This window comes from Protopterus annectens, chromosome 7.part0, assembly GCF_019279795.1.
Source record: "Protopterus annectens isolate FY-2018-M chromosome 7.part0, PAN1.0, whole genome shotgun sequence".
NCBI classification, from domain to species: Eukaryota; Metazoa; Chordata; order Ceratodontiformes; family Protopteridae; genus Protopterus; species Protopterus annectens.
In genome coordinates, this window is record NC_056739.1 from 1,362,367,361 (window position 1) to 1,362,394,671 (window position 27,311).

At 39.3% G+C, this 27,311-nt stretch overlaps 1 protein-coding gene across 1 annotated transcript in view; it reads left to right on the forward strand.

The window, feature by feature from the left end:
• FAH (fumarylacetoacetate hydrolase) overlaps positions 1-27,311 on the forward strand; it is a 373,600-nt gene that overhangs the window by 155,871 nt on the left and 190,418 nt on the right. Inside the window, exon 8 of the mRNA XM_044077971.1 lies at positions 24,429-24,528. Within this exon, the coding sequence (XP_043933906.1) occupies positions 24,429-24,528 (100 nt within the window). The remainder of the gene's footprint in view (positions 1-24,428; positions 24,529-27,311) is intronic.

Below are 27,311 nucleotides of genomic sequence, written 5' to 3' on the forward strand. Positions count from 1 at the left end.
CTTGTCCGAGATCGTAGCGCCTAGGTACACTAACTCATGGATTACCAGCAGCTCGTAGTCATTCACCCTGATAGATGGCTCATTACCCTTGTTTTGACCCATCACCTGGGTCTAATGTAAGCCAAACTCCATGCATGTGTCCACAAAGTGAATCACGAGTGACTGAAGTTCCTGCTGAGCGTCAGTAGCAATAGCGGTGTCTTCAGTGAACAGAGACTCCCTTAGACGCTTCCTTAGGACCTTGGTCTTTGATCTAAGCCTCGACAGTTTGAAGAGGTTGCTGTCTATTCTGGGATCGGAGAAAGATTCCCTCTGTAGCAGTTCCGAAAGTAAATTTCAGCAGAACTGAAAAGATGCTGAACAGTGTTGGAACCAGTACATATTCCCTGCTTCACTCCACTGAGTATCTTGAAAGGTTCAGATGTGGCTCCATTGCACACGATGGTCCCCTTCATACTGTCATGGAAGGCCGTAATAATGCTGAACACTGTTTGGGACAGCCGATCTTGGCCAGAATTACAAACCTATCTTTCTCACTGATGAAGTTGAATGCCTTGGTTAAGCCAATGAAAGCAACATACAGAGTTTTTTTCGTTTCCCTACACTTTTCTTGTAGTTGTCTAACAGAGAAAACCATGTCTGTGGTACTTTGTTTGGTTCTGACTCTTTGTGCAAGAATGTGGAGCCTCTTCAGGATGACATATGCAAACAGCTTCCCCACGGTACTGAGAAAGGTGCTGCCATGATAATTGTTAGAATCACTTTTGTCACCCTTGTTCTTACAGATAGTATTGATGTTAGCACCCCTCATATTTTGCGATATGCTGTCTTCTCTTCAGTATTAGCAAAGTATGGAATGCAACTCTGAAATTAGGATACTGTTGGCTCATTTGAGAATTTCTAAGGGAATACCATCTTTCCTGGGGGCTTTTCCAGAAGAGAATGATTTTAGGATGCCATTGAGTTCCTCCAAGGTGGTCTCACCATCAAGTTCAGTCATGGTTGACAGAGGCTCGATGGCATTCAGAGCTGTCTAAGTAACTATGGTTTCTTTAGCATGAAGCTGTGAGTATTGTTCCACCTGTTTGGTTCTGTTCTTCAAGACCTCACCTGTGACTGAATTAAGTGGGGTGAGCTTCCTTTGTGACAGACCAATGGCTTGCTTAATCCCATTGAACAAGTTGCCAATGTCCGAGGCCTGCTGAATCTTGGAGCAGAGTTGAAGCCAGTAATCATTAACATACTGTTGAGGTACCTGCTCCAATTGACTCTGAGCACACTTGGGCACCTGCAAATTCTTCTCATTGGGAGAGGACCTGTATGCAGCCAGTGCCTGTCTCTTCTGTTGAATCAGTGGTATCAGCACTTCAGTGTGGGCTTCAAGCCAATCAGCACACTTGACTGTCTTCTACCCAAAGGTAGATATTTCAATGGTATAGATAGCATTCTATAGTTTTTCCCATCTCTTACTGATATCATTGTTGTCGAGGTAGGACAAGGCCTCTTCATGTGCTTAGACAAATTTGCATAATTTTGAAAGGCCATGAATCTTGCTTGTGTCAATATGCTGCGTGCCTTCCTTTTTGGAGTGAACGAACCTTCGGAATTGGATGTTCACCTTGCTACACACAAGCAAGTGATTGGTATCACAGCCTGTACTGTTGTGTAACTGCATGTTACCCTGACACTACCTAAACGGATGCATTTGTTGAGGACATGGTCAAGCTGGTGCCAATGTTTTCATCTTGGGTGTTGACTTGAAACTTTGTACTGGGGTTTGACATTGAGTAAAGTATTGTCTATGCAGAGGTCATGTTGGGAGCAGAGGTCTAGGTGATGTGGTCTGTTTTCATTCATCTTTGCTGTTCCAAAGTATTCCAGCCAGGATGGCCAACTGTGGTGGCTACTGTCATCTTTGGCACTGAAATAATCAAGAATGAATAGTGGTTCATGGGAAGGGACCTTGCTGATGGCTGCATTAAGTTCATCATAGAACTTGTCCTTACTGTCATGGTCAGAAGTTAAAGTAGGAGCACGGACACTGAAGAATGTTGTCCATGCCCATTGATGTTTGTAGCAAAATATCCAGCATTTTCTCAGTTCCCACATTTGGTGCTATGACTGAGCCAATGAGGTTGCTTCTGATTGCAAAACCAACACAGTATTCCTTGGTCTCTTCTGCAAGCTTCCTGTGCTAGAAAAAAGTAAAGTCCTTCTCCCTGAGACATCCAAAGGATGACGGCCTTGTTTGCCTGGAGAGCAGTCTGCTCAGCTTGTTGTTAATGACTGTTGTCCTCCAAGCATCACTGATGCTCTGTAGATCTTCCACAAGGCCTGGAGTCATCATCCTTATGTTCCATGTGCCCAGCCTAAAGGTTGGTTTATTTTGCTGCTTTTTTATTTTTCCAGGTGAATGGTTAATGATCCCTAAGCCCACACACCAAGTGGACAGTGGCGAGGCAGCATCTATTTGGCCAGGGGCTATCCATCTTGAGGCAGGTGGTAGCTGCTCAATAAGATCAGAGGATCTCTCCCACCATTGTAAGGAGCCCCTGGTGCCTCATTCTGTGATAATTGAGTGCAGTGGCTTAATGCTGATGCCACTTAGAAAGCATTGCTGGAGTATCCTCTCCAGGGCACAAGCCTGGGCAATTGAGTTTGAAGAATCAGCTGATGTCCGGCAGTAGGATCCCCCTCTCCACACCACTGATGTAATCCATAGGAATGGCAAGCCATTACAGCTTGGCATCAGTGTTGTCACAAGAGCTGCCAGAGCGAGGTTGAGTACAACCTCAAGTTGCCTTAGCGGCTCCATCTCTGGATTCTTCCTCAAGGTTTACTCTTGAAGCCTTCCCATGACTAGGTATTGCCACAAGGCAACAGAGGTTTTAAATCGGTGTTTTCCTTCTCCTAAGTAGGCTGCCTTTTCAGACTGATGAGCTCCACCTGCACAAAGCAACTGGTTTTAAGGTTTCAACAGGTTGTCATAGCTGGAGGTAGTGGCAGGGATAAGCTCACACTATCTACAAAATGTTCACATGGCATGTATCTACAGTAGCCTCTGACAACCCAAATCCAGCTCCTGCATTTACATATGGTTTAGTTTCTAAGCCCAGTGAAATCATTTGCACTGACAGGAGAAGGGGGAAGGCAGGGAAGAAACCTATTCATAATCAACAGTAAATATGATAAAAAGTGGTAGGAGACCTAAATGTATAAGGGATGTTTTTGGATAATAAATAGATGCAGTTTGGGTAGTACTTTCTCAATAACTTTTTTTCAGAATTGAGGCAGCATTTCAAGAACTGAAAATTGTTATCTTTGTCTTCATCACAATGTTATTCTACAGATCACCACCATGTTGTAGCAAGCTGAATTTAACATTTTCTAATTTTTTTTAGTTGTTCATTGTACATTGCAAGCCAATTAATATTTAGCAACATTAATGTAAATTGACCACAGCAATCAGCATCCCTGTTGCAAAGCCAGCATTACCAGCTTGAATAAGTTCTGGGGTTGTAGCTGTTGAAAACAAAAGTTACAGTTGCCATGTTCTCAATTTTTCTAAGCAGAGAGAACAAATGTAAGTGCCAAACTTCCAACCTCTGCAAAGGCACATATAGCAAAAAAAAGTCAAGTACAAAAATTTAGACGGGGAGAAAACATCACTGTCAGGAGTTTGTAGATGTCCTCACTTAACAGTTAGATGCAGGCATGCATACACGTGTGTCCTTTGAATAAAATAAATAAATAAATAAATAAAAAAGATGAAGAATGAGAGACAAACTACCTTTACCATAATGCAGTAAGCAAGCATTGGCATATTCATGCATCATGCATGCACAGTACGTTATTAAGCCATCCTGAGCTGTGGAAGAGGCAGTGAAGGAATGCAGGAGCAAGACGTTCAGAGATGTAGTACTGTTATTTAAAGTAGTAACAATAATGGTGTTATGCTATAGTAACAATCACCTTGTGTGTGTGTGTGTGTGTGTGTGTGTGTGTGTGTGTGTGTGTGTGTGTGTGTGTGTAACGCTGATGTACTCATGGCTTCCTTACTAATTTGATCACTCATGTTTTACCTTTATGATGAAGTCATGGCAGGCATGAGTAAACCCAGCACTAATCACACTCAGTTATTGATTATTGCCAAATTAATTTTGAAATGTAAACATTGTACATATAAAATTCTTGAAAGTGACACTTAACGGCTTGCCAATCTACGTTGACAGCTGTAGGATTTAGAGCTAATTATGCTTTTTCCTCGACACTCATTTGTAGTGTATATGTAAGTGAATACAGAGGGCACTGCACACATGGCGTTTGTATTTTGTCTACAGGGTCAGTGTTACCCATACTAGTTAAAAGTCCATGATCTATTGTACACCACAGTGATGCAGTTCAAACCATTTTTGTGAGGGAAATTTATAGCATTAATCATTAGCCAGAATCCGTTATTACCTTTTTAGGACTCATGTACAGTGCATATGGAGGCCAAAGATGTGAGATTTTAGAAATTTAAGTTTGCTGTATAGAGACTAGAAGACTGTTTGCTGTTCAGCGGTTAATAAATTTGATTTGTTGGATTATTTTATGAAGCATCATGTTTTATAACAAACCAAATACAATGTCTATTTGCGGCTCAGAGGTTAATAAATCAGATTTGTTGGATTGTTTTATGATGCATCATGGTTTATAATGAACCAAATGCAATACCTCCACAGGGAGAAATATATTGGGCATGTATTTAGTAATTTAGAGAACAGAAGATTGTACAACATTAATATCAGATTTGCTATTTATGGTTTCATTTTTATGAATCTCGTAATAAAAGTAAAGTTGGGTGAGAAAGCTTTAGAAACCAATACTTTTATATAATATATAACCGAATCATAATAGACAATGACAGTGTAGGCCCCATATTTAACAAGGACAGTGATTGGAAAAAAAAATGTGTGTATTTATGCAAATCTACATGTCTGCTGTGTGCATATAATCATTTACTTTTACTGTCCGACAGGGAGGCTGAATAGAACAGATCTGCGCACTATAGTAGCTGTGCCATACTAAGCCTTACCTGTCAGATGCATGCCTAAGAAAGTAATTCTGGTCATGGTGTGTGTCTGTGTGTCTTGTGTGTGTGTGTGTGTGTGTGTGTGTGTGTGTGTGTGTGTGTGTGTGTGTGTCTGTCTGTGTTTGCCTGTGTGTGTCTATGTGCCTGTGTGTGTGTGTGTGTGTCTATGTGCCTGTGTGTGTGTGTGTGTGTGTGTGTGTGTGCGTATATGTATGTATGTATGCTAGTATTTGTGTGTCATTGCATGTGTGTATTACTGTGTGCACAGACATATCTTCGTGTGCTTGGAGGCATGGAAGTCATCCTGTGTGCTCTGCTACTTAATTGCACAGGATGTTAGGGTGAACGGCTGAGCAGTTGTTTATATGATTAATTTGAGTGGTCCTTAATTATGTAAATTAGTTATTATTGTGATTCAACACCATGTGCGTGACTGAATCGCATTAATTCAGAGCAGAACAATTCGCCTTATATAAGCATTATGTGTTGTGCTGCTACGAAACTCACTGTGAATACTACCCATAATTTAAAAAAAAATCATGGTAAAAAGAAAGCTATGCAGTATTACAAGCATTTATTATTCTTTTGTAATGCTTAGAGCATGCTGATTATGTTCTGATATCTAAAAAAAGGCAAACCAGTTAAGTGCCAGAGTGGCATGCAGTCTGACCTTAACAAATGTTAAGCACCCCATGCTAAAGTTATAGTTAAGGTTGGGTCTAGAATTGGGCAGTAAAATCCACCAGTACTCACCAGCAAATGACAATGGCAGAAGTAAAATATTTGTTTTTGCCTGCTATCTGTACCAGTAATGTGTCCCCAGTTCTTCAAATAAACTTAGCTGCTAGAATAACGGGATGTATTGGTATCCATTTTCCGAAGCACATGAACTGTAAAACTCAAATCTGTGTCATTATTTAGTGACTTCAGGCCGCAGTGGTTTGTCTGAAAACCACAGATTTTATGAGGAACAGACCCAAAATAGGAAGCAATAATTTAGAGTTCTGCAAAAATCTGGACTGTTGAGATGCATAGAGACAAGTGTAAATGTAAGATACGGACACCATCTGCTAATTGTTTTATGGCTTTGAAAGCTAACAAAACACGCTGTGACTTTTTTGATCTTTTATGCTTTCTTAACATGGATGTCAAGAAAAAGCTTGAGAGGTGAATTTCTTGGCATTCATGTCTCAAAACCCATAATAAGCAGGTTATGATTAGCTACCTGATCATAATCCTCTATTATTTTCATCTGTTGACCAGGAAAGTCAGACTGAGTGTACTTCTCCTTTTCAGAGGAGGCCTGCAGAGAAATGCTCCATTGATTCAGTGTAGTAATACAAGATGCAATGTAAATTAACATGGGTGCATTTTAGAGTCAGCTTTGACAATGCAGTATTGGAAAATGATGTACAGTACCATATTGAATCGATTCATATAACATAAAAGCATGTTGAATAAATGTTTACATTCACATTGGTACAAATAAAATATGTTGAAATGGAATATATGATATATAATTATTTGTAGTGGAACAATTGTAATCATGAATATGCATGAATAAACATACAGATAGCTGTATTAAAATGGGAATTAGGCACATTGTTCAGGTTTCAATAGGGTAGTGTACCCTTTGGGGGTAGATTAGTAAGTGATAAGTTTATAGGCATAGCATTGTCAGTTGTGGACATTAGTGTCAAGAAGTGTTTGTGTGTTACATATGTATTTGTAGAATATTTTTCAGAAATATTAACTTGCGATGACATCATTACTGAACTGAGTAGGAATACAGAAATGAATTAAAATTTCTTAAGTATTTTTACTGGTAAAAGAAAAAGAGCTATATCGGACAGCTTTGGATTTATAACCTTACTAAGTTACATGTCCTTGGGTTTTGGAGAAAAGTATCCCCAAATTTTTGGAAACAGTCAAGTCAAATTGTTAATGGATGTGTACTTCAGCATGGCTTCATGAAGAAATATCCTGCGTTACTCTGGTACTGTTTTATAAAGACATATCAAGGCTAATTGATCAGGGTATGCAGTGGTCAAACATCATCATTCATTATTATTTAATAAAATGTTTACTTAAAAGATCAGCATCCCGATGAGGTGGACAGTTAATTGACTGTCAGAAAATGGAGGTCACTTCAGGTCCCTTATTTGTTAGGGTTTCTTCTGGCATTTTGGAAACAAATGTAGTTTCCATTTTAAGTATTTGGATGATGTTAAATTGGCCACTATATTATTAAAAAGGAAGATTCTCTTGAATTCTACAGAAAATGACCAGTTTTAAGGAGTGGGCATATCAACAGAAGCTTACATTTAATATGGATAAAGTAAGGCTTGAGTATATGTAAAGTGAATTTTGATGGTAACCGTGCTATTTTTCTTGAAACATACACACAACAATTCAGGGATTTTTATTAATAACATTAGATGTCTTTTGAGAGATATATGTGTATAATATGTGTATATATCTTTTTGCGGCTGGAAATTTCATTAAAATATATATGCTGTCATTTATGAAAAGAGCCCTGAAATACTTTCATCTCTCACTGTAGTATGATTAATCAGAAACAACTCTGAGTATGATTTTTGTATTCTGAAAGCTTACATGGGGACATTTTACAAAGGATGGAGAATATTATGTTAACAAAATAAAAAGCAGATATGAAAAGTCTGTTTGTTAAAGCATTAAACCAATTCACATAAATTACAGGAAGCTGAAAGCAAATCTTAGTCTGAGAGAGAAGGCATTTTAGAGTGAATATTTGGGCCATATTTAGGGCTGGCACAGTGGCAGCCAATACTGTTGTTAACTCGCACCAAGATGGTCACCATTTCGATTCTTGACTGAGGTACTTTTTCTGTGGAGTTTGCATGTTCTTGTATTCACAGGGGTTTTCTCTTTCAATTGGGTACTCTAAATTGGCCACAGATGTTAGTGTGTGCATATGTTAGGTATGGAAAAACTACCTTGGTAAGGCTAGCTACTTGGTGGTGTGACCAATAACTCTAGATGATGGTCACTGTTGATATGACACCCTGACCCATGTGCAAAAAAGGGGTTATGAATGGATGGGTTTAGGTAATTGCTTGGGTCTGACATTAAAATGAGATTTACAGCATGGGGCACAAGCTGGTTAGAGAAAAGAGTGGAGGTTTAGTCTTTTACTGGCAAAATAGATGTCGCTGAGAAGTATAGAGTACCAAAAAATTCATCATATAAGTAGAAAATTTAAATGCATTCACAGATGTATGATGCCTTATGGAGAGGGAGCCAGACTGATTATACAGAATGTTTTCTTAATACCCTGCTTGGAATTATATGTGTATAGGGGTGCAGATACTGAGTTTGCTCAAATAAAATGTTAGCCAGTAATTGTTTTTCTGAAGAATCAGCTGTGAAAGGAAAGAAGCACATGTGTGGCTAAAAGCTGAGAATCAGTGTTGAAGTGGGAGAAAGCAGGCTGGGACATAGCTAGTGAGTAGCAGATTATTGTATGCAGAGTAGCAGAGGTGCAGCAAATGGGAAGACCATGTACAAAACAATGGGTGTAAAACAGTACCAGGAAGGTGTGCAGTGCTAGCCAAGGGAGGGGGATGTGTTCTTGTTCAAAGGCAAGATGAGCACCTGAATGTTATGTGATGACAAAAGCACTTTGACAACTTCCTCAGTTTTAAAGAATGCAGGAAGAATGGTGACTGATATATGAAGCTATTGAACAGCCGTAGAAGCACAATGTTGGAGAAATCCACACCACAGGATTTATGTACACAAGACTAATCATCAGGCTCCTGCATGCTGTAAAATCTCTTCATGTTCATTAAAACAATTGGAAGTAGTCATGGTGTTGGAAACTTCAGTAATAAAGTGGTAGTTACTTTATTTTGTTATTTGAGAATGCTGAAGACGAGCACATATTAAGAAGCCAAGACAATGTTGCAAGACTACATAGATTATATACTGAGAAGGAGGAGAGGGCTTATGATGATGAAGCTTATCATTTGGGTGGCACTCTAAATGGTGTGGTCTTGGAAGTGAACGGTATTGTGCCTTCTACCAGCCAAAGGACAAATTCTTGCACTTACTCAAGTATAGATGACAGGGATTCTATACTACAGATGCAACTAAAGTGTATAGCATTCAGGACCATACTGTCAATCTTTTTCTGACAGAGATAGTATCATGGTTTTTAGCACATCTTTGTACAAGTGTTTTTCTTTGAAGTTTGATTCCAATAGCTTTAAGAAGAAAACATTTCACTAAGACTGCGGAAGAGGAATTACCCACCAGTGTGGTTTGTTACCTTTGGAGATGCCCCAAGCTGGATAGAAGGCTTGGCTGAAAATGGCCATGGAGACGGCATCAGATAGCACTATGCCCATTGAAAATGCTGTCTTGCAGTACTAAGGATTACCAAAATGAAACACGATTGATAGTTAGATGTCTGCTATGTATGGACTGCAGTTTGTCTTCAACAAAGTCATTAAAAACCATAATACAGTGCAGCATCATCGTATTTAATGGACAGTGTGTTAATCTGATCAATAAACAGGAAGTTTCAACTAAAGCTGGCATTGTAAGATAACATTTTGCATCTAACTGTTTGTCTTCTGTTAGCTCCGTCTAACATCAGATACCTGCAGCCAGCAACAGCTACTTATTAATTCCCTCCGCAAGTGAGAGCAGATGGTGCAAACCCCACGCAGTCATACTGCAGTAATGTTTTTTCATTTTCTTGTATTAGTCATTTGCCTTATTTTCTAAGATTAAGTGCTTTATAATCTGAGGTCAGGATTATGAAAAGTTATTTAAAATGAAAGATTGAATGTCACTGACAGTCTTGTCTTATTTTACTGAAACTGCCGATTGCAGTTTCTGTGTTGGTGCCTAGTCTTTTTAGAACACTGCTTTAGTGCCTTGTAAAAAACAAAGTCTGGTTAGTGTCCATAAACTTTGCAGATTAGTAATCTTGTCAGCAGTATATTATTATCTTTCTTGCGCATAACTATTAAAGTAACTTGTCAATATAACAGATGACACGTACAATAATGTTCAGCTTGCAGGGTTTAATGTCTTCACGTTTCTTTTCAATACAACATGAAAAGTGTTCTGCAGTAAATAGCTCTAACATCTCTCTAGAAATCAGATTATATCGGACATATATACATTATTATGAAGGCAGTCTTTTGGGAACTCTCAAAGTCATTGCTTTGGAATTTTCTGATGTTATGCAGTCTGCTAATTAAACTTTTAGGGGAGTCTTTCTTGTTTGAGAATGTTTCTGTGTGAAAGCAGTCTTTCGATGATGTCATGCAGTTTGTTAATAAGCTCCTTTGTGTTCTTGTTTCAAGGTGAATTGCGTGACAGTTCAGTAGGTTGTTTCTTGCCTCCAACTCTGTTCCTTCCTCGCACCTGCGTCCTTATCTGTAGTCCTTGAAGCTTGCATTAAACACTGAACATTCAGCTTATCCTTATCAGCATTTTTCTCGAGCTGTACCAGCATGTTACATAATTCAGCTAAGAACAGTTTAGTCTTTTAATGTATGTATGCCAGCAAACAGAAATGTATGCATCTAACTGACTGTATTATTCCTACATATGTTGTTATAGCAACACAAGTTTACTAGCAAACGGGTGCACATGCATTTATAAATCTCTAAATATATATCTAACAGATTAGTTGTCATCTATCACCAGATGTCCCAAGTCCTGCTAACATAAGTGCTTCATCCATTTGCATGTAGACCCTGCCAGTAGTAATAGATATTCCAAGGCCATTAAGTCTTAAGACCATTTACACCTCACCAGTACCCATTGCATTGTCCACACCTCCTTTGTCCAGGAGAGCCATACCAGTCAATCCCAGAGTAAGTTTGTGAATACCCATCCAGTCATCTAGGTTATGTGTGAAGGAAGATCGTTAAGTTACACTGCTGAACATACATGATGGGAAGCAGTGAGTTATAAAGCTGTACCTTCACTGTGTTTTATTAGTCTGCTGCTGAAGATTCTGACACCTAATGTTAGTATTTGCGGAGCCAGTGGACTTGCAGAAATCCAAAACAACCAGTTCTGTTATGGCATGGTAAGCAAAATGGACACCTCCCCTTAAAAACTTATAAGACACTGAATAAAGGGATAGAGTTTCCAGCCTCTCTTGATAGCTCAGGAATTTAGACCTGTGATCTTGTTTGGTTAAGAACCTTTGGATTCTTTCTAATTGTTTGATATTTTTAGTGGGGGCATTGTACTTGATAACTGCTTTAATCGATGTTGAGTATAGTGGAATGACTACCTCATGAGACCTTGAAGATGTTTCTTTTGCAATTAACCAAGATAAAATAAAAGGATTTCTTGACGAGCATTGTCACATGATGGCCGAAAGAGCATTAGAGATTAGAGAATTATCAAACCAAGTTCCTAGGTCCCTGACTACATTTTCATTTGGAAGTGGTGTACTTCTTATACAGTATGTTGAGGAGGGTCCATCTGTCACAAATAACGAATTACTTTTTCAGCATTTAGTTGAGCCTATGCTTAGTACACAAGCAGTTTACTGGACAGGGTTCATACTGGAGGATTTGGGTGTCAGAGGGTTACTTAACAGCAGCCCCCAATTTGCAGTCATCTGCAAATGTTTTTAGCCAGAGGTCTTGGCTTTTTATTTAATATCTGAGAAGTTAAGGTCAAAAAAGTAGAGATCCCTGCACTGAGCCCATTTATGCAATCGGATGATGCCCATGCGACTTGTACGGTGTGGGCTCTGTCTTTAAGCAGGTGTGCTGTTCGTCGTACATATGGAACCGTTTTTAACGCATTTAGCTTCTGTATGATTCCAGCATGGGGAACAATATTGAAAACCTTGCTTAGGCCAAGACACCCAGTGTGTACCACATGGCCATAGTCTACAGACTCCATTACCCTTTTGAAAAAGTTTGCTAGATTTAGTAGTCAATATCTACCCCTTACAAAGCCAAACTATTGTGGGGGGGGGAGGTCAAATATGATTCTTCATATCATAGTTTGAGGTCAGTTATAATACATTCTGTGGCTTTGTAGATGAGGCTTGTAAGACATTTAGGCCTAATTATCTGGGTTGGCTGTAAGGCCACCATTATGGAGGGGCATCATGACTGCAGTACGCCACTCAGTTATGAAACTAGTAGCTAAACATAGGAAAATATTTCAAGGAGTTGGTCTGCAAGGGCATGTTTAACACTGTCAATTAGGCAACCAGGTATATTGTCAGATTCTATGGAAGAAGTATTTTTGGTCTTGGCTAGCACTTTTAGCAAATGATCTTTTGATATAATTGGGGGAATAAGGGATTCAGGTATTTCAGGGCTTTAGATAGAAGTCTCAGGGTGAAGTTAGCACTGAATTTGTTAATACGGATGTTTGCAGGAAAACATTTGATATTTTGAGCTTCATTAGTGTGAGTCAGGGAAGATCGAGAATGAATGACTGAAAATGCGGTCATCTATACTAAGTCCATGTGTCGCTGAGCATTTACTTTTCTCTGTGGTGTGGTGATCTCAGAGTTTGTTCAAATAAGATCATATAAACCCACATTGTGGGATGAGGGGGCTTGTCCCCTGCAAAAACAGAAGTGTAACGGAGAACCACAATGTTCTCCTGCATATTCAGACTTTTTTTGGGGGGGGGGGAGGGGGGGGAGTTCAGTGGCTAGCACCTGAGAGTTTGAGTTGTAGTAGTGAGCCATGTTTGCTATGTTTATTGGGTCAGAATAGAAGGCAACATTTTGAATACATTTTCAGCAGTGTAGGGTATTGTAGTTTTTCTAACATACCTAAAGAAAGATCTATAATTAGCTTTGGCTTCAACGTCTAGCTTAAATTCGTGGGCTACATCAGTGGATCTGATAGCGTTCTTATTTTATTTTGTAGTGCTTTTGATATTTTTCTTGAGAAGAGGGGTTTAGATCTGTTATTAATTTAAGGAATTTCTTTTATTTTGTTGTAGTGGATCACCCAGGTTGTTTACTTTTGAATTTCGTATGGTACTTAGTTCTTATAGGGGCTGCTAGCTCTAAGCATTTTTCTAAACAAGTGTAGAACTTTTTAGTGCAGCTTACTGCTGTATCAGTGTCTGGGGGTAATGCAGTCATGCGTGAAGTTTGAAATCTCATCATAGAGTAGATTGAGGTTAATATGCTTATGCTTATAGTCTTTAAATTCAGTGAGATTGGCTGTAGGGGCTTAGGGGTGTTTAAAGGAGAAAGTTTTAAGTTTGTGGTTAGACTTCACTGGGGAAGCACATACCATACGGATAGTGTATGAGTTAGCCACTAGTAGGTTTGTTTATCAACTGCTCAAGGGTGTTTATATTAAATCTAGAAATTTTGGGTCATAAAGGTATATGTTTCCCATTTTACTGAAGCGTAGTTAAAGTTACATAAAATAATTGTTTCTCCTAACAGTGAGATTATTTAGAACACTGAGGAGTCTTACAAGGTTGTCAGGGGACCAGGAGGGTGTTCTGTCGCAAGATGTTAGCTGCTTAATCCTGTCTGGAGTGATCAGAAGTTCATTGAGTTCAGTTTGTGGGTCCCTAGGGATCTACCTGGAAGTAATATGTTCCTTGACAAGTATGGAGACCCCACAAAAGTTGCCATTGGGTCTGATGATGTGAAGAGTGCAAACACAAGTATAAAGGCAATGCTCTATTTATATATAAACCAAGTATCCTTAACTATACAGATGTGTGCTTTTAAAGTGCACAAGTGCCTCAAGATCAGGCAGTGTATTGTTTGCACTTCTGGCATTGAGGAGAGCCAGCTGAATGTGATTTGATTCTGGACTGCTATGTTAGTAATGTTGGAATGTTCATCAACTGGACTGCAACTAAAAAAGCAGTAGGTGGCAACCACAGCTTTAACTAGTATGCAGAAGGCTTTGAATGAGAAGTGCAGCCATCTTTAGCAAAGCAAGCTGGGCTGTTGAGCATCATGTACTGGATCCCCTTGGATTGGCAGAAGCTGTTTAGTTTTTTTAATTAATTATCTTTTGTTTGTATCTAGGCAACATTCGAGGTGAAGAAAGGACTCCACTTAGGACAAGTGTTTTACCTGCATTCGAAACATGCATGCAAAAGACTTATTTAGACTCACTACTGCAGATGCCTAAACTGAAAATCTCTCCCAAAGAACATAGAGCAGTGAGTCACTGCTCATTCGTGTCTCAGATAAGCTAACCTTTAGGCACAAGGGCTCTCTGTTCTATCCTGTGTCACCAGACTTTGTGGGTGTTGTCGGTCCTTGCCATTAGGACAGCAGTACTTAATACCTTTATATTGTATACTGCCTATGCAGAAGTGTAAAATGTTTTCCATGAAGTTGTCAGGATTATGGCCATCAATGTATTGGAAATATTTGACCTCATCTGTACATAACAGAATGCAAGACAAGTGTCTGCTATTTAGTATTCCCATTTCCCTGCTTCCTACTCTGTTTTTATTTTAGGCTAAGCTTTTTCTTTGTCACTCTTTCTTTTCTTGAAGTGGCAGTTTATATTTCCCTCTATTAGCTGCCGTGTCCAGCTAATGACTTTTATTTCAATGGCTTGCAAAGACTTTGTCTTTATTCAATAGTATTGTATTGTATAAAACTTTGAAAAAAGTTACCATAGTTCCATTTTAAAGGAAACAAAATGGAACACTACCAAGGCATGTGGATTATCACACAACATTTCTGGTTCTGACACTGTCTCAAGCACAGTAGTAGCCAGCCATAAGCATGCTTTTCAATAATTGTATCTCAGAACCATGACAATAATTAGTTTTAGACTTCTTTTGCTTCAGAAAACGTATGCTGTTTCACATTCTTATTCAGTCAGCTCAGCATTTTAGTAGTACTGATATTAGAATGGGGCAAAACTGAAAAAACAAATAGAAGATACAATAATTGTTGTCAAATAGCGTGCTTCTTTACTCTTCTTCCAAAACACAGCCACCTGTATATGCATTCAATAGTGATTGGAATAATATTTCCGACTTGTTACTTCTAGACAGTGCAGTGTTTCTCTGCAAGCTGTTGTGACCCTTTGCCCAACCTCTTAAGTTTGAAGAGATTTTAAGAAATAATGACCACACTATCCTCAGCCCAGCAAAGATATAGTGACCTCTGAGGATTGGGAGGAATATTAAAGAAATAATGAAATCATCCCCAACCCCCCCACACAAGTACAGCGATCTTCTGTGTACACCTGTGAGGTATGTAATGTTTCTGAGTAGTATCTAGGCAGTCCCCATTATACTGTTATCTGGCGCACATTCCATCTATATCATTGGTTCATGCTGGTTGCTGGGTGACTTCCCACTAGGTGACCTACTTAGCAGGTACATATCTAGGTAAATACAAAGGTCAGTATATACCATTAGCATGCAGTCATTTAGAAGGTCACATATAATAGTGTCCCCTTTGTGTGTTGTAGACTATGCTACATACATTTTGAAACGGTGTCTGATTATCCCCACCACAACCCCTAGATAATGGCAATGATGGCATGGAGTATTGTGCATGCATAGACACGGTGCATAGTGGAATGAATTGTAGCCAATATAAGGGATGCTTTGATGTGTCCAATGGCAAACTGCAGTATTGTCTGGCAGTTGGCTTACAGGATTAAGGAGGTGTTAATGGGCTGTTTCCTGTAGTCCAGTGGTTCAGGGTTTGACTCCCTCCACTTTCATTACCTAACTGTATGACTGACCAAGTCACTTAACCAGACATTGCTCCTGGATCATGGAGATCAGCACTCTACCCTGGAAAACAAATATTAATTCACATTTGATTACTGGGAAAGTCTAACTTGGTAGAGCCCATTTTCAGCAGAAGCTTGGTGAGAAAGCTCCAAAGTAATACAAAATATTTTAAGAACAATAATTTTACAGTCTTTAAAAAATAATATAAAAAGCAACTGCAGTTTAAATAAATATACCAAATTAGACATAATATGAAAACATTGGTTAAGAAGAGATGCAGCTTATATGACATTAATTTAATAGATAGAGATATTTTTAGCTAGTTTATAGAGAAATTAAAGGTAAGTTAGTATAATACAGACGAGAATTGCAATATGAAGGGAGAGTAAGGATATTTAACATAAAACAGATATTTATTCACATTTAGAGAGCCAGCTTTTGGATAAGAAGTCTTTCAGAATGATTTTGAAGGACGGGAAGGAGGATATTGACCTGATGGATACAGATGAGTTCCAGACCTTAGCAACATGGTACGAGTACAGACAATGCCCAGTAGATCTTATAGGTTTGTGGATAGACGAAGCTTTTGGTCATTCGATTATAATGACTAACTGGGAACATAGTTCTGTAGAATGTTATTTAGTGCTGAACAAGCAGATGGATCCTGGATAAATGTATAGGTGGTGAGAAGCTGTGTATATGTTAGCTAGTGTAGTTCTAAACAATTTAGGTTTTTTAGTTCTATACAGTGGTGGGTTCTGAAAAGTGTATTTGCTGCAAATTTAGCAACTTTGTTGTAGCGTTGTTCATGTTTTGATTTTTGTGATGCCTGAAGGTTAATAAGGCTGGGAACACCATAAAGAAATGTGGGAAGGTGATAAGTAAGTGGCAAGTGCAGCTTTAGTTGTGTTGGTGAGAAGGTTTTTGGCTCTGTAAAGCACCCCCTAGTTTTTGATTAATTTTTCTTATGCAATTTTGTATACGCAGGTCAAGTTTATATCATCGTCTACCATCCTTAATAATTTACTATGAGAAATGATTTCAGTGGTTATATTATCAAGAGAGAAGACTTTAAATTTTGTTTTTTCGTGAGAAAGAGATTGTGGAAAAAGTAGTAGTTTCTTTTTAGGGTTGAGCATGCGTTGTGAATTACAAGCCATATTTCAGTTGCTATTAAAGCTTTCTGAGTAATTCTTTTGGAGGTGCGCCATGTTGTCAGATGTGCAAATGAGTTTGGAGTCATCCGAGTACTGTATTAGGGAGGCCTGTAGTGTGGATGTGTGGAGGGTGTTCCTGAGAATGTTAAAGAGGAGAGGACCAAGGACAGAGCCTTGTGGTACATTGGTGGTGACTGAGAGGTATAGAGAGAGGGTGGAGTGCCATTTTACTGACTGCTACCTGTTAGATAGGTAGTTTTTTGAACCATTGAAGGATAGGCTGAGACAGTGACGAACTGTGTGGAATGCTTTTGACAAGTCTAGAAGTAAGGAAGAGACTAGTTTACAGTTATCTGTAGCTTTATTGATAGTATCTGTATACGTCAGAAGTGCAGTGTTAGCACTGTGGAAAGGATAGACGCCATGTTGTGTGGTAGAAAGGAGTTCTTCCTGCAGGAGATAGTTTAACAATTGTTTCTGAATACATTTTTCAAATATTTTGGAGAGGAGGTATAAGATTGCTATAGCTAAAAAGTTAGTAATGTCTGAATTTCCTTCTTTGTGTAGAGGGTTAATGTGTAACTTTCTCCAGAGATAGCGAACATGGGATTCCTGGATTGATCTTTTCATAAGGATTGAGACAGGGTAGGCAATGCTATCGGCTGCTCTTTTAAGGTACTGTCTTGGAAAGTCATCAGCTGAAGTAGAGCATGATTTGTGTTTGAGTAGTTTTATATCGGATGTAGGCACAGGTATGAAGGTGAAAGTGGATGTGGTGATATATGGCTGCTGGGCAGGGTTAGGATTAGATGTTGGAGAATCCTTAAGTAGACATGCTGTACTATCTATGAAATAAGACTTGAATTGTATTGAGGTTTCGAGGAGTTATTAGGAGAGGTGTTGCGGTTGAATTTATGGCCGGGATGCAAGATTTCTTTAATGGCTGTCCAAACTTTTTAGGGTTGTGTTTACTATTATTATGGAAGTTATTATAGCATAGTTGTTTGTCTTCATTAATTTACCTTTTTAGTACAACTGCAAAGCATTCTGAACAATGACGTTTTCAAGATATTGTGGTGGTTTATATTTTTGCTATTATTTCCATTCTTTTTCTCTGTCCTGCATTAGCATTCTACACTTTTTGGATACCCAAGTTGCATTATTTGTTTTATTTGTTTACGTAATGTATGTATTTGTTGTAAATAAATGAATGAATTCACCTGAGACCAGGAAACAAATGTTTGTTATTTGCATCATGTTGCTTAACATGGTTGGCAGCAGCAGCAGTAAAGCATCCCAGCAAGGGCTGTCATACCTGCTAGAGCAGTGGACAAGGAGCTGGGGAGTCGTCCGAGGAGGAACAGATGGCAGAATGATCATGTGCTAGGCAGAAGCATGTGCAGTACAGTGAAACACTGGCAAAGAGACAAGACATGCCATGTCAATCCCAGGATATGAAAGATAGTTCATGGACTGGTCATGCTGTGCATCAGATATTACCGTACCCACATAAATTAAGTGGTGGGCAGGTCACATTCATAATCATTCATCAAGGTGGGTGGGAAACACAGTGACAGCAATGCTCTTATATTGGCCAGGGTCGTGGAGATGGGTGTGGTTGTCATGCAGTCTGGCAGCAGATTATGGAGGGTCAGGAATGTAGGTGACGATGCAATTTTACAAATGTTGATGCTGTGTACTGTGGTGACCTGCAGTTTTAATGCTTGATATGATTTGTGGCAAGGATGGCGAAGAAATTTGGGAGAATGAATGTTTACTCTGACAGGGATGTCCCATGTCAGAAGATGGCGAGATGTATTGCGCCCACTGCTCAGTTGATGGCTGTGAGTGGAAATAGCACTTTGCCCACAGGGAATATTGATGGTGTAGAAATACGAGAGAAAGAGCATAGAGCCTGCTGAAGTATTTTAAGGATGGAGCCTGAAGATCATCAGTGGCCATGTACATGAAATCAACTATGGCCACGTCTGTTGGCCTCTGTGGCCAGAGCTAACATTGATGCTGCTTCAGGATTGGTCTTCTTTTTCTGGATATGCCTGTCTGACCCTGTGACCAGCTGCCTTACAGCTAATATCTTCACTGAATATGAACAGCAGGATCTGCAGAGACAGCCCAGAGGATTGGTATCTCTTCCATGGATTCACCAGTGGATGCAGTGTTAGCTAAAAGTGATCTGATCAGCAATTTCTGCTCTGTCCCTCTAATCCATATCACTGTGCAGATGCTGGGTATTGTACTACATACTATGAAGGAGTTGCACATCATGCCACTGGCCGTGCAGCACACGCACCAGCTCCACAGTGTGGCGTGGGTAGCAGCTGTCTGTCTGGATCAATGAGATTGACATCCTCTGATTAATGCCATTTGTTCCTTTCAGGTCAGGGATAGATCTGGAGTCATGTTGGTGCTGCATACCATCTAACTCTCCTGGTGGGGTGTACATAAATGTTAGAAGCAGTGTGGCTGATAAATGATATTTTCTGCTTGATTGGGGCTCACAGTTACAAAGCATCTGCCAAACACTGGTGAGGCTGTAGATTCAGGCTTTCCCAGCAGATGCTACTCCTGTATTAGGAATATGTTTGAGCCTTCCATGTTAATGTTGTCATCAGACTATGCTGTGTGCATGTTGACATCATTGTCAGCCACAGGTGACCTGATATCAGGTATGTGCTGTCCTATTGTGCTGAACCCTACTCCAGTAGAATGTGTGAAGATAAGATATATGTGACAGCAATGAAATAAATGTCTGAAATTTTCTGCTGAGGCAGGCATACTGGTAGATGAGACATTCTGTGAATACCATGTGAACTTCTAAATACCTTGTTTTACAGGATGCTACATTTAAAAGAGGTACTTGCAGGACAGATATGTAGAAGTCTCTTGTTGATTATGTACTGCTTTACATGCTGTACACTATGCAATATGACATTGTAAAAGCTAGTACTAACCTGGTGTGTCCTCTAAAGACACTAATGTAGTCATCACCAGTTAAGCCACTAGTGGGTATGAGTGCTCGCCATTTCTATAGAGGAACAAAGAACTCCTCCACCTTTGTTTGCCTTTTCTCTGTTAGTGGTCCATATCTTGTAGTGGCCATGTCCTTGGTAATGTCTCATGCATGTTCTTGGCATGAAGTATCGTATCGGTTGATCTTCACTAAACCTGATGGGTGTTACTATTTTGGGCAACCACAGCACTAATATTCTGCACCACTCCCTTCAACACCTGCTTTTGAATGACCTGCCCATATTACACTTGGCCAGAATGCTCATATCATGCATGTGGAGAGCATACAGCAGCACCTCAGTCTCCTGGGAGGTGAACCTTTCCAGGCATTGCCTCTCTCGTGGGGCCATGAAAAGATATACATGTGTGGGTTAAACATGAGTCAGTCTGTGTATAGGACCGTTTATGGCTGTCTCATATAAGTGGAGTGTATGCTGAATCCCCAATATGTTGGTCAGCCTGTCCCCTGTTGTGTTGTCTTGTGACCACTACCCTGTTTCCTGTACAAGCTGAGGCTATGGCCATGTAACCTTGACACTCCTTTCTGCAGCAGTGTATTGAACTCATTTTATAAACCTCTGTAACACCACATTCTTTCTAACAATATGTGTTGGCATGCCTCATCCTGTGTGGCATGTCCTCTGTGTGTGTTGCCCCTGGTGGGCTCCCAAACCCACAGCTGGATGTGACAGTGTCATACCATTGTTTTGTGTTGCCACACCCCCATACATCACTTTCTGTGTACTCCTGTTGCTGCCATCTATCGTGGGTATTCAGTATGGTACAGTACAAGGGTGCATTATGAGGTTTGTTGTCTTTCATCATTATGCCTATTTCAAAATAAAGTGTCTTAATTCAGTAAATGTCTGACACCACAGATGCTTACCAAAGTGCAGTCTCGCAATAGGGCATCCCCATTTTATAGTATGTTAATATGGCAATCTTAGTGCAGTGGCTATGATAATGAGGAAATGTAATGCAGCTGTTTCTGAATCTCTGTCTTACTTAATCATTCTGACCACATTATAAGTTGCTAACCTGCTTGTCCTTGCCTACTTTGGGGCTGTGGACACAAGTCCAAGCATTGTGCTCATGCATGATACATGTGAAGCACATAGTGCCACAGGTCTGCACTGTAAAGACTTTTGTAGACCCTCCTAGATGCTCTGTTTTGCTCCTCAGATGGACCTGTTAGAATAGCCATGGTTGCTTCAGGAGCTGGGCTCCTGCATAGTGTCCACTGTAAAGCAAAATGTTCCTTGTGCTTCCTGTATTGGGGCTTTCATATGTGCTTGCTTGGCCAGTATGATGGCTATTTGTACAAGATGCATGCTTGGCAAGAGGTTGCCAGGATGGTGAATAATGTTAATGGCATCACCCATTCTGGTGAACAGTGCAGGTAATTTTGTAGTGACCTTTGACATCACCATCCTGACCAGCCTATGCAGTGGGAAGCAGAAGAGAGAGCCACAGTTTTACTAAAAGCATGTTTTCACAGTTCATTTTACAGGTTCAGTACTGTACTAGGTTCATCCTACATTGTCTTATCATGGCTGTAGAGTGTCAAGCTCACATGCAGGGATATTACAGGAGACATGATTGCCTCTCCCTGCAGTGGGCTGCACTTGTGTTAACTAGTGTACTGTACAGATGCACTGGGTCTAGCATATGTATTACAAATGGGCTGTCCGTTTGTTTTCTCTTTCTCCTGCAGGTCCAGTTGTGGTGGTAACAGAGGAGCAGCAGAGGTCACCTCATAGTCGGCCAGCTCGTGCTTCTCATGCTGCTTTGCTAGTGGTCACTAAACTTGCCTCTCAGCCAGGTGCAGAAGTCACCCTGCTGATAGTGTCCTAGAGTGTTTGCTGGTTACCTGTTTGGCTACTACACAAGATGGGGAGTGGATACTCCTCTTCTACTAGTGACCTAGATGGATCTTTTGTGGCCTCCCAGTGACATCTGCATAGAATGGTGTTTTTTTTGAGGTGTACCAACAGCTGGAAGCCCACCTATTATGGAATGCCTCCTATCATGGGTAGTCAAGTCATGTAATAGCCAGGCCCTGTCCATCAGACAGTCAGAGGCATAGTCAGCACATAACATGGAGGTAAATGCTATATGTGGTTTGGCCCCTGGGCCTGTTTGGCATCCACTATGTATGCTGCCCTGTCCCCATCCATCTGTCCCCCTGCCTTGTATGTCATTCTCCATTCTTTGTTTGCTGTTCAGTTCTCCCGATCACCAAGAATCTACCATCTGTCTCTCTGCATCCATCCACTGTCATCCCCACCTTTTGTGTCTGTACCGCCTCTGACTGTATGTCTGTCTGATTGCATTTTTTGTTTGTGTGCCCCTATAGTCTTTCCTTCTTCCACTATCCCTTTCTCACACACATTCCTCAGTACATTCCCCAGGTATCCTTCATCTTCTCATATGAAAAATGTGAGCTCTTCTCATAAAAAATGCTTTCTTACGCCACCACATATCCTTGTGCATTTTCCCTTGATTGGTGGTGTTCCTCCTTTTCTAATTTGTTTCCCCCCTTTCTTCCCCATTTATATAATGAACTGGTTTGGCACTTTGCTGTGTTGGCCTTCCTTTGTCTATTGACAGTGCACATGTGTTACTGATGTGGAGCTTTGATATACACTGTAGCTCTCACACATCCTTAGGTATGCTGCAGCATGCTTGCCTGCCTTTCCTGTGATGTCTAGCACTCTGTTTACACACACTTTGCTAGTGTGAATCCTCCACTGATTCTGTCCCTGTATTGCAGCTCTGTTAGTTTACTATACATGCATGCTTTTCTCAGAGTACTGGCAGTATGCAAGGCCTTGTACACATCTACATCTGAGAACATTTGGGCCACATTGAACTACTGGATACTTGATATTTAATGCTGCAAAGCTGCAAAGTGGTTGTATATGAATCCCAGATGATATGTTGAAAACTTGCGCACAAAATGTTTTTGTTAGAGTTTTTGGGAAATTGTTTTGAAAGTTATATTATAAAAAAATATGTTGTCCATTTTAACTAAGTGATTGTTGCATAAGGTTATAACTTTATGGACCTTTCTGTGTAGCTTTTGAGTGCCATTGTAGTTTCATTTGTCAATGTTGCTTTACACTCATTTTTGCAAATCCCATTTTAAATTCTAGTTGAATTAATTCAGTGTTGTAGTTCAGGCGGGAGTGGTCCATAGATGGTATGTTGAAAATATGATGTCAAAATGTTACATTTCTGCAGAGTTAATTGGCATTAGTTGAAAATAATTTCTAAAAATATGTGTTGCCATTTTTAAGTAACTGACTGTTGCACAGGATTACAGTTGTGGAATCTTGCATGAGATTTTCAGGTTAAGGCTGTGAGCTGTAGCTCCTGTGGTACAGGGTTTGATTCACTCAGCTTTCAGTTGCCTATTGTGTGACCTTGAGCAAGTCATTTAACCAGACATTGCTGCAGGGTCTCCTGAAAAGGGACAGTATTTCTAGTGGGACTACCTGGTTAACAGGTGTTTATTAAAATGAACTGGAGGTGCAGACAGTGCAGTAGCATCAGCCGCTGTACCACTGAATCCCAGTTTCTGAATACTGAATGCATTGCTTCAGTGTGAGAGGTACAGTCTGCACTACTGCTGGTGCACAATGTGAGTAAGTGATTCCAGGACATTATATCACTACATGTTTACAAATAACTTTTGTCAGAAAAAGTAAAGTGGGGCTTGTTTCATACACACAGTAACCCAACCTTTCTTTATTTTTTTCTGACAAGAGTATTTATAAATTAATAATGTTTATGAATCTTCAACCAAAGAGAAGTGTTGTAGCTTTCTGTGTGTGTGTTTGTGCACAACTGTGTATCTGCTGGGGTATTAAAAGGGGTTTTATATATGCACATGTGGAAGGTTAGGGAGAAAGTGTCTGGACTATGGAATTGTATCCTTAGCTGATGACTTATGTAAATGTCTTTCCTTAATGACAGTGTCTGGTGTAATGTCTGAATTGCTAAAAAAATTATAGCTGTGAGACCAGCTGTTTTAACTCTTAAGTGGAGCGGTAATAGATAAAACAAAAAGTAGTATGGATCGTACGAGTGTACATATGGCCTTTAAAGAGAAGCAACTATTTATATAAAATATACACACACACACACACACACACACACACACACACACACACACACACACACACACACACACACACACACACACACACACACACACACGTTGAGGTAGTAGCCTCTGATGTCCAAATATTATTCCACCCTTCCTGCTGGTTTTGTTTTTGTTGACTGGCACCTGTTCATCTATCATAAGTAGACCATCTGTTCCTTCATTTTTATCTATGTTTTCTGTATGAAAATAATCTAAAACATTTATGGATGTTGCACAATAAACTGATAAGAGAATTATGGTAACTTTTTTCCTGTTTTCTTACTAGGCCTTCTTTGTAGGTTCAGGCAATGCATTGGGAACGCCAATTCCAATATCCCAAGCTCATGAACACATTTTTGGAATGGTTCTTATGAATGACTGGAGTGGTAAGAAACCGTTTTGCTTGGTTAGACTAACTATAATGTAATTTTACTGTTGATTACTTCTGCATTTAAATCTAGTTAAAAAACACAAGAAGTAAAGGATGACACGTCATTTTATTTTCTCAAAATGCACAAATACTATTATGTCTGCTAAGCAATTTTGCTTATAAAATTATAAATCTGTTTTTTTTTTATTAAAAATTGACTACTGAAATTTAGAAAGCTTTGACTTAGGGTATTCTTTCTGAAATCACTGTCTTAACTTCATTTAAGACTAGTTCTGTGAAGACAGAACAGATGTATCACATACCATCAGTAAACTGAACCCATCATAACTGGTCAAACTGGGAACAAAAATTTTAAATATCGTAATGCAGAGGTCACCTTTACCAGTGTCTGCTTTTGAGTCTTTACTTGATGCCTCTGCCTAATCTCAGCCATCAGTGCCTCAGCGGCAAATAATCCCTGGGATTCATTTTTCATGGCCATTTTTCTCACACAGAGAAGGGAACCATACCTCTCAACCTGGGAACATCAAAAATCTGGACAAAGGTCCATGAGAAATAGGTACAAATCTGTACGCTGATTAACATAGCATTTACATACGTAATTATGTAATGTAAGCCCACCCACTCCAATGGAACTGTGGATACCAACATTCAAACGCAAACTGAAGAACAGACAAAAATATTAAACACTAAATATAATCAGAACAATATTGTTTTATTTATATTAGCATTTGAACTTGTATCAGACTTTGAATATGTATAAAATTAAAATGCAATTTTATTTTATAAAAATAAAATTAACTGCTGCTACACTAATATTAAATAACACAACAACAACATGATATAATCAGAACACACACACCATACCCTTAACACAAGAAATCTGAACAAAGCCATAAATAATGGTAGGGGGGGGGGTATGGATAATTGTAAGTTTATAAAGAGCTATACATAAAGTTGATGAATAACCCATTTTGCATTAGAATGAATTTTCCAAAGGGTGGAAAGTCAGAAACTGAAAAGCTTGCAGCTATTTTCTGACTCCGTCCGTAATGATTTGCAGAAAACCAAAAAATAATTTTATGTGGAACAGACCAAAAATATGAAGCAAAAATTTGGGCAGTTGAGAGCTTGGAGGCTGAAAGTTCATCTAAAATGTCTGTGTTCTTTAGAGAGCATTCTGACAAACATCCAGATGTTACACCAAGTGATTTAATTCATTGGCCATCTATGCACCACTTATTTCATTTCTTTTTTGTATTCCAGTCTCCTTTTACTCACAGTGCCCACTGCCCACATATGTGCATAATATTCAAGTTGTCTCACCAGGACTCTACAGTGGAAACATATCTTCAGCATTTCTGCAGCTTGCACTTCTAGTTCTTGCTTGGTCTTTGCCACCCTTACTTTGATTAATTCCAAAAGTTTCATTCTTAAATGCTACAAGGACACTCGCAACCATCCAGCTCCTTTTCTGCCCTAGGCTCTCCAAAAAGTCTTCCCTTCTGGAATGTACATTGCTTTTAGGTTAAAGTAGCCAAAATGAATACCTTTATACTTCAGAAATGAATGTACAACATCATTTACAGTATCTATGCAAAATCCCTTCTCAAACATCACATCCTAGTACCCATCTATAAGTAAATTGACCCCATTCTTTACCGTCTTTTTTTTTTCTCCAGCCCTTCACACTGTGACTGCCGACATTATGCCCCTCTGCCAGAACAGTGAGTTACAGAACTGGAATTGATGTAAAAGAAAATGCTAGTATTTTTTGAGTCTGACTGAGAATTTTAAAATTAAATTACCTGCACAGTGTAAACCCAGTTAAAGTCCATGTGGCTGTGTGAGGAACTACATATGCACAAATCAACTCCTCTCCCTAAGAAGACACAAATAAAAAACTAAAACATAAAAATAAAAAAAAATTCAGCGTTTCCATTTCAAACTGAGCGCTTCTAATATTTACATGACCAGTTCATTTCATGTGATTCTAGCACAAAAGTACTTATTCTGCCAGTCACGTTAAAAAACAAGGCATGTCTAGATAACCCAACTTCCTTTTTACAAACACAAAAATGGTTTAAATCTAGTAACATTTTTCGAGGTAAAATCTGAAGGGTGTAAATGATTTTGTACATACCGACTTGAGTCTATGGATAAACGGAGCATAGGCAGGTATTAAGGGGCTAATGCATTAAATGTTTTTCAACCTTTTTATTTTAATTGCTGGATGGATGGACTAGTCAAACTGTAATTGAGCTGCACTGGTTCAATGACTGTACAAAATAGCACATAAGTAAATGTATTACGTTGACTCGCTGAGAACATTGGTTTTAAAAGCAAAATTAAGTACAATCTTAAAGCAACATACCATAAGTGTAACTGTTGTTTTAACTAGACTCACCTGTATGAATGTATTCTGTGGGTGTGTATAGCTAGTGAGCTGCAGAAACAAACATTTGAGGTACGATCCAATCACCATGATGTATTGCTTGTAAGTAACTGAGTCTGGAACTATTTCATGGTTAAAAGTTTTGCCACCACAAGTAAATTGAGAAATAAAATGGAGCTGGAGGGTAAGAGAACTGAGATTTTGCACTTCTTTGTAATAGTATTTTGGATGAAATAATAGGATGTCACAAAAAACAAACTAATATGCTGTAGTTGAACTGAAGTAGATTCCCGAACTTGTGGCTAGCAGAGCCACAGGAGAATGGAATGCTATGACTGGCTGCTGGCACCTCGTGTCCCATTCATTAATAAATTAATGGCATT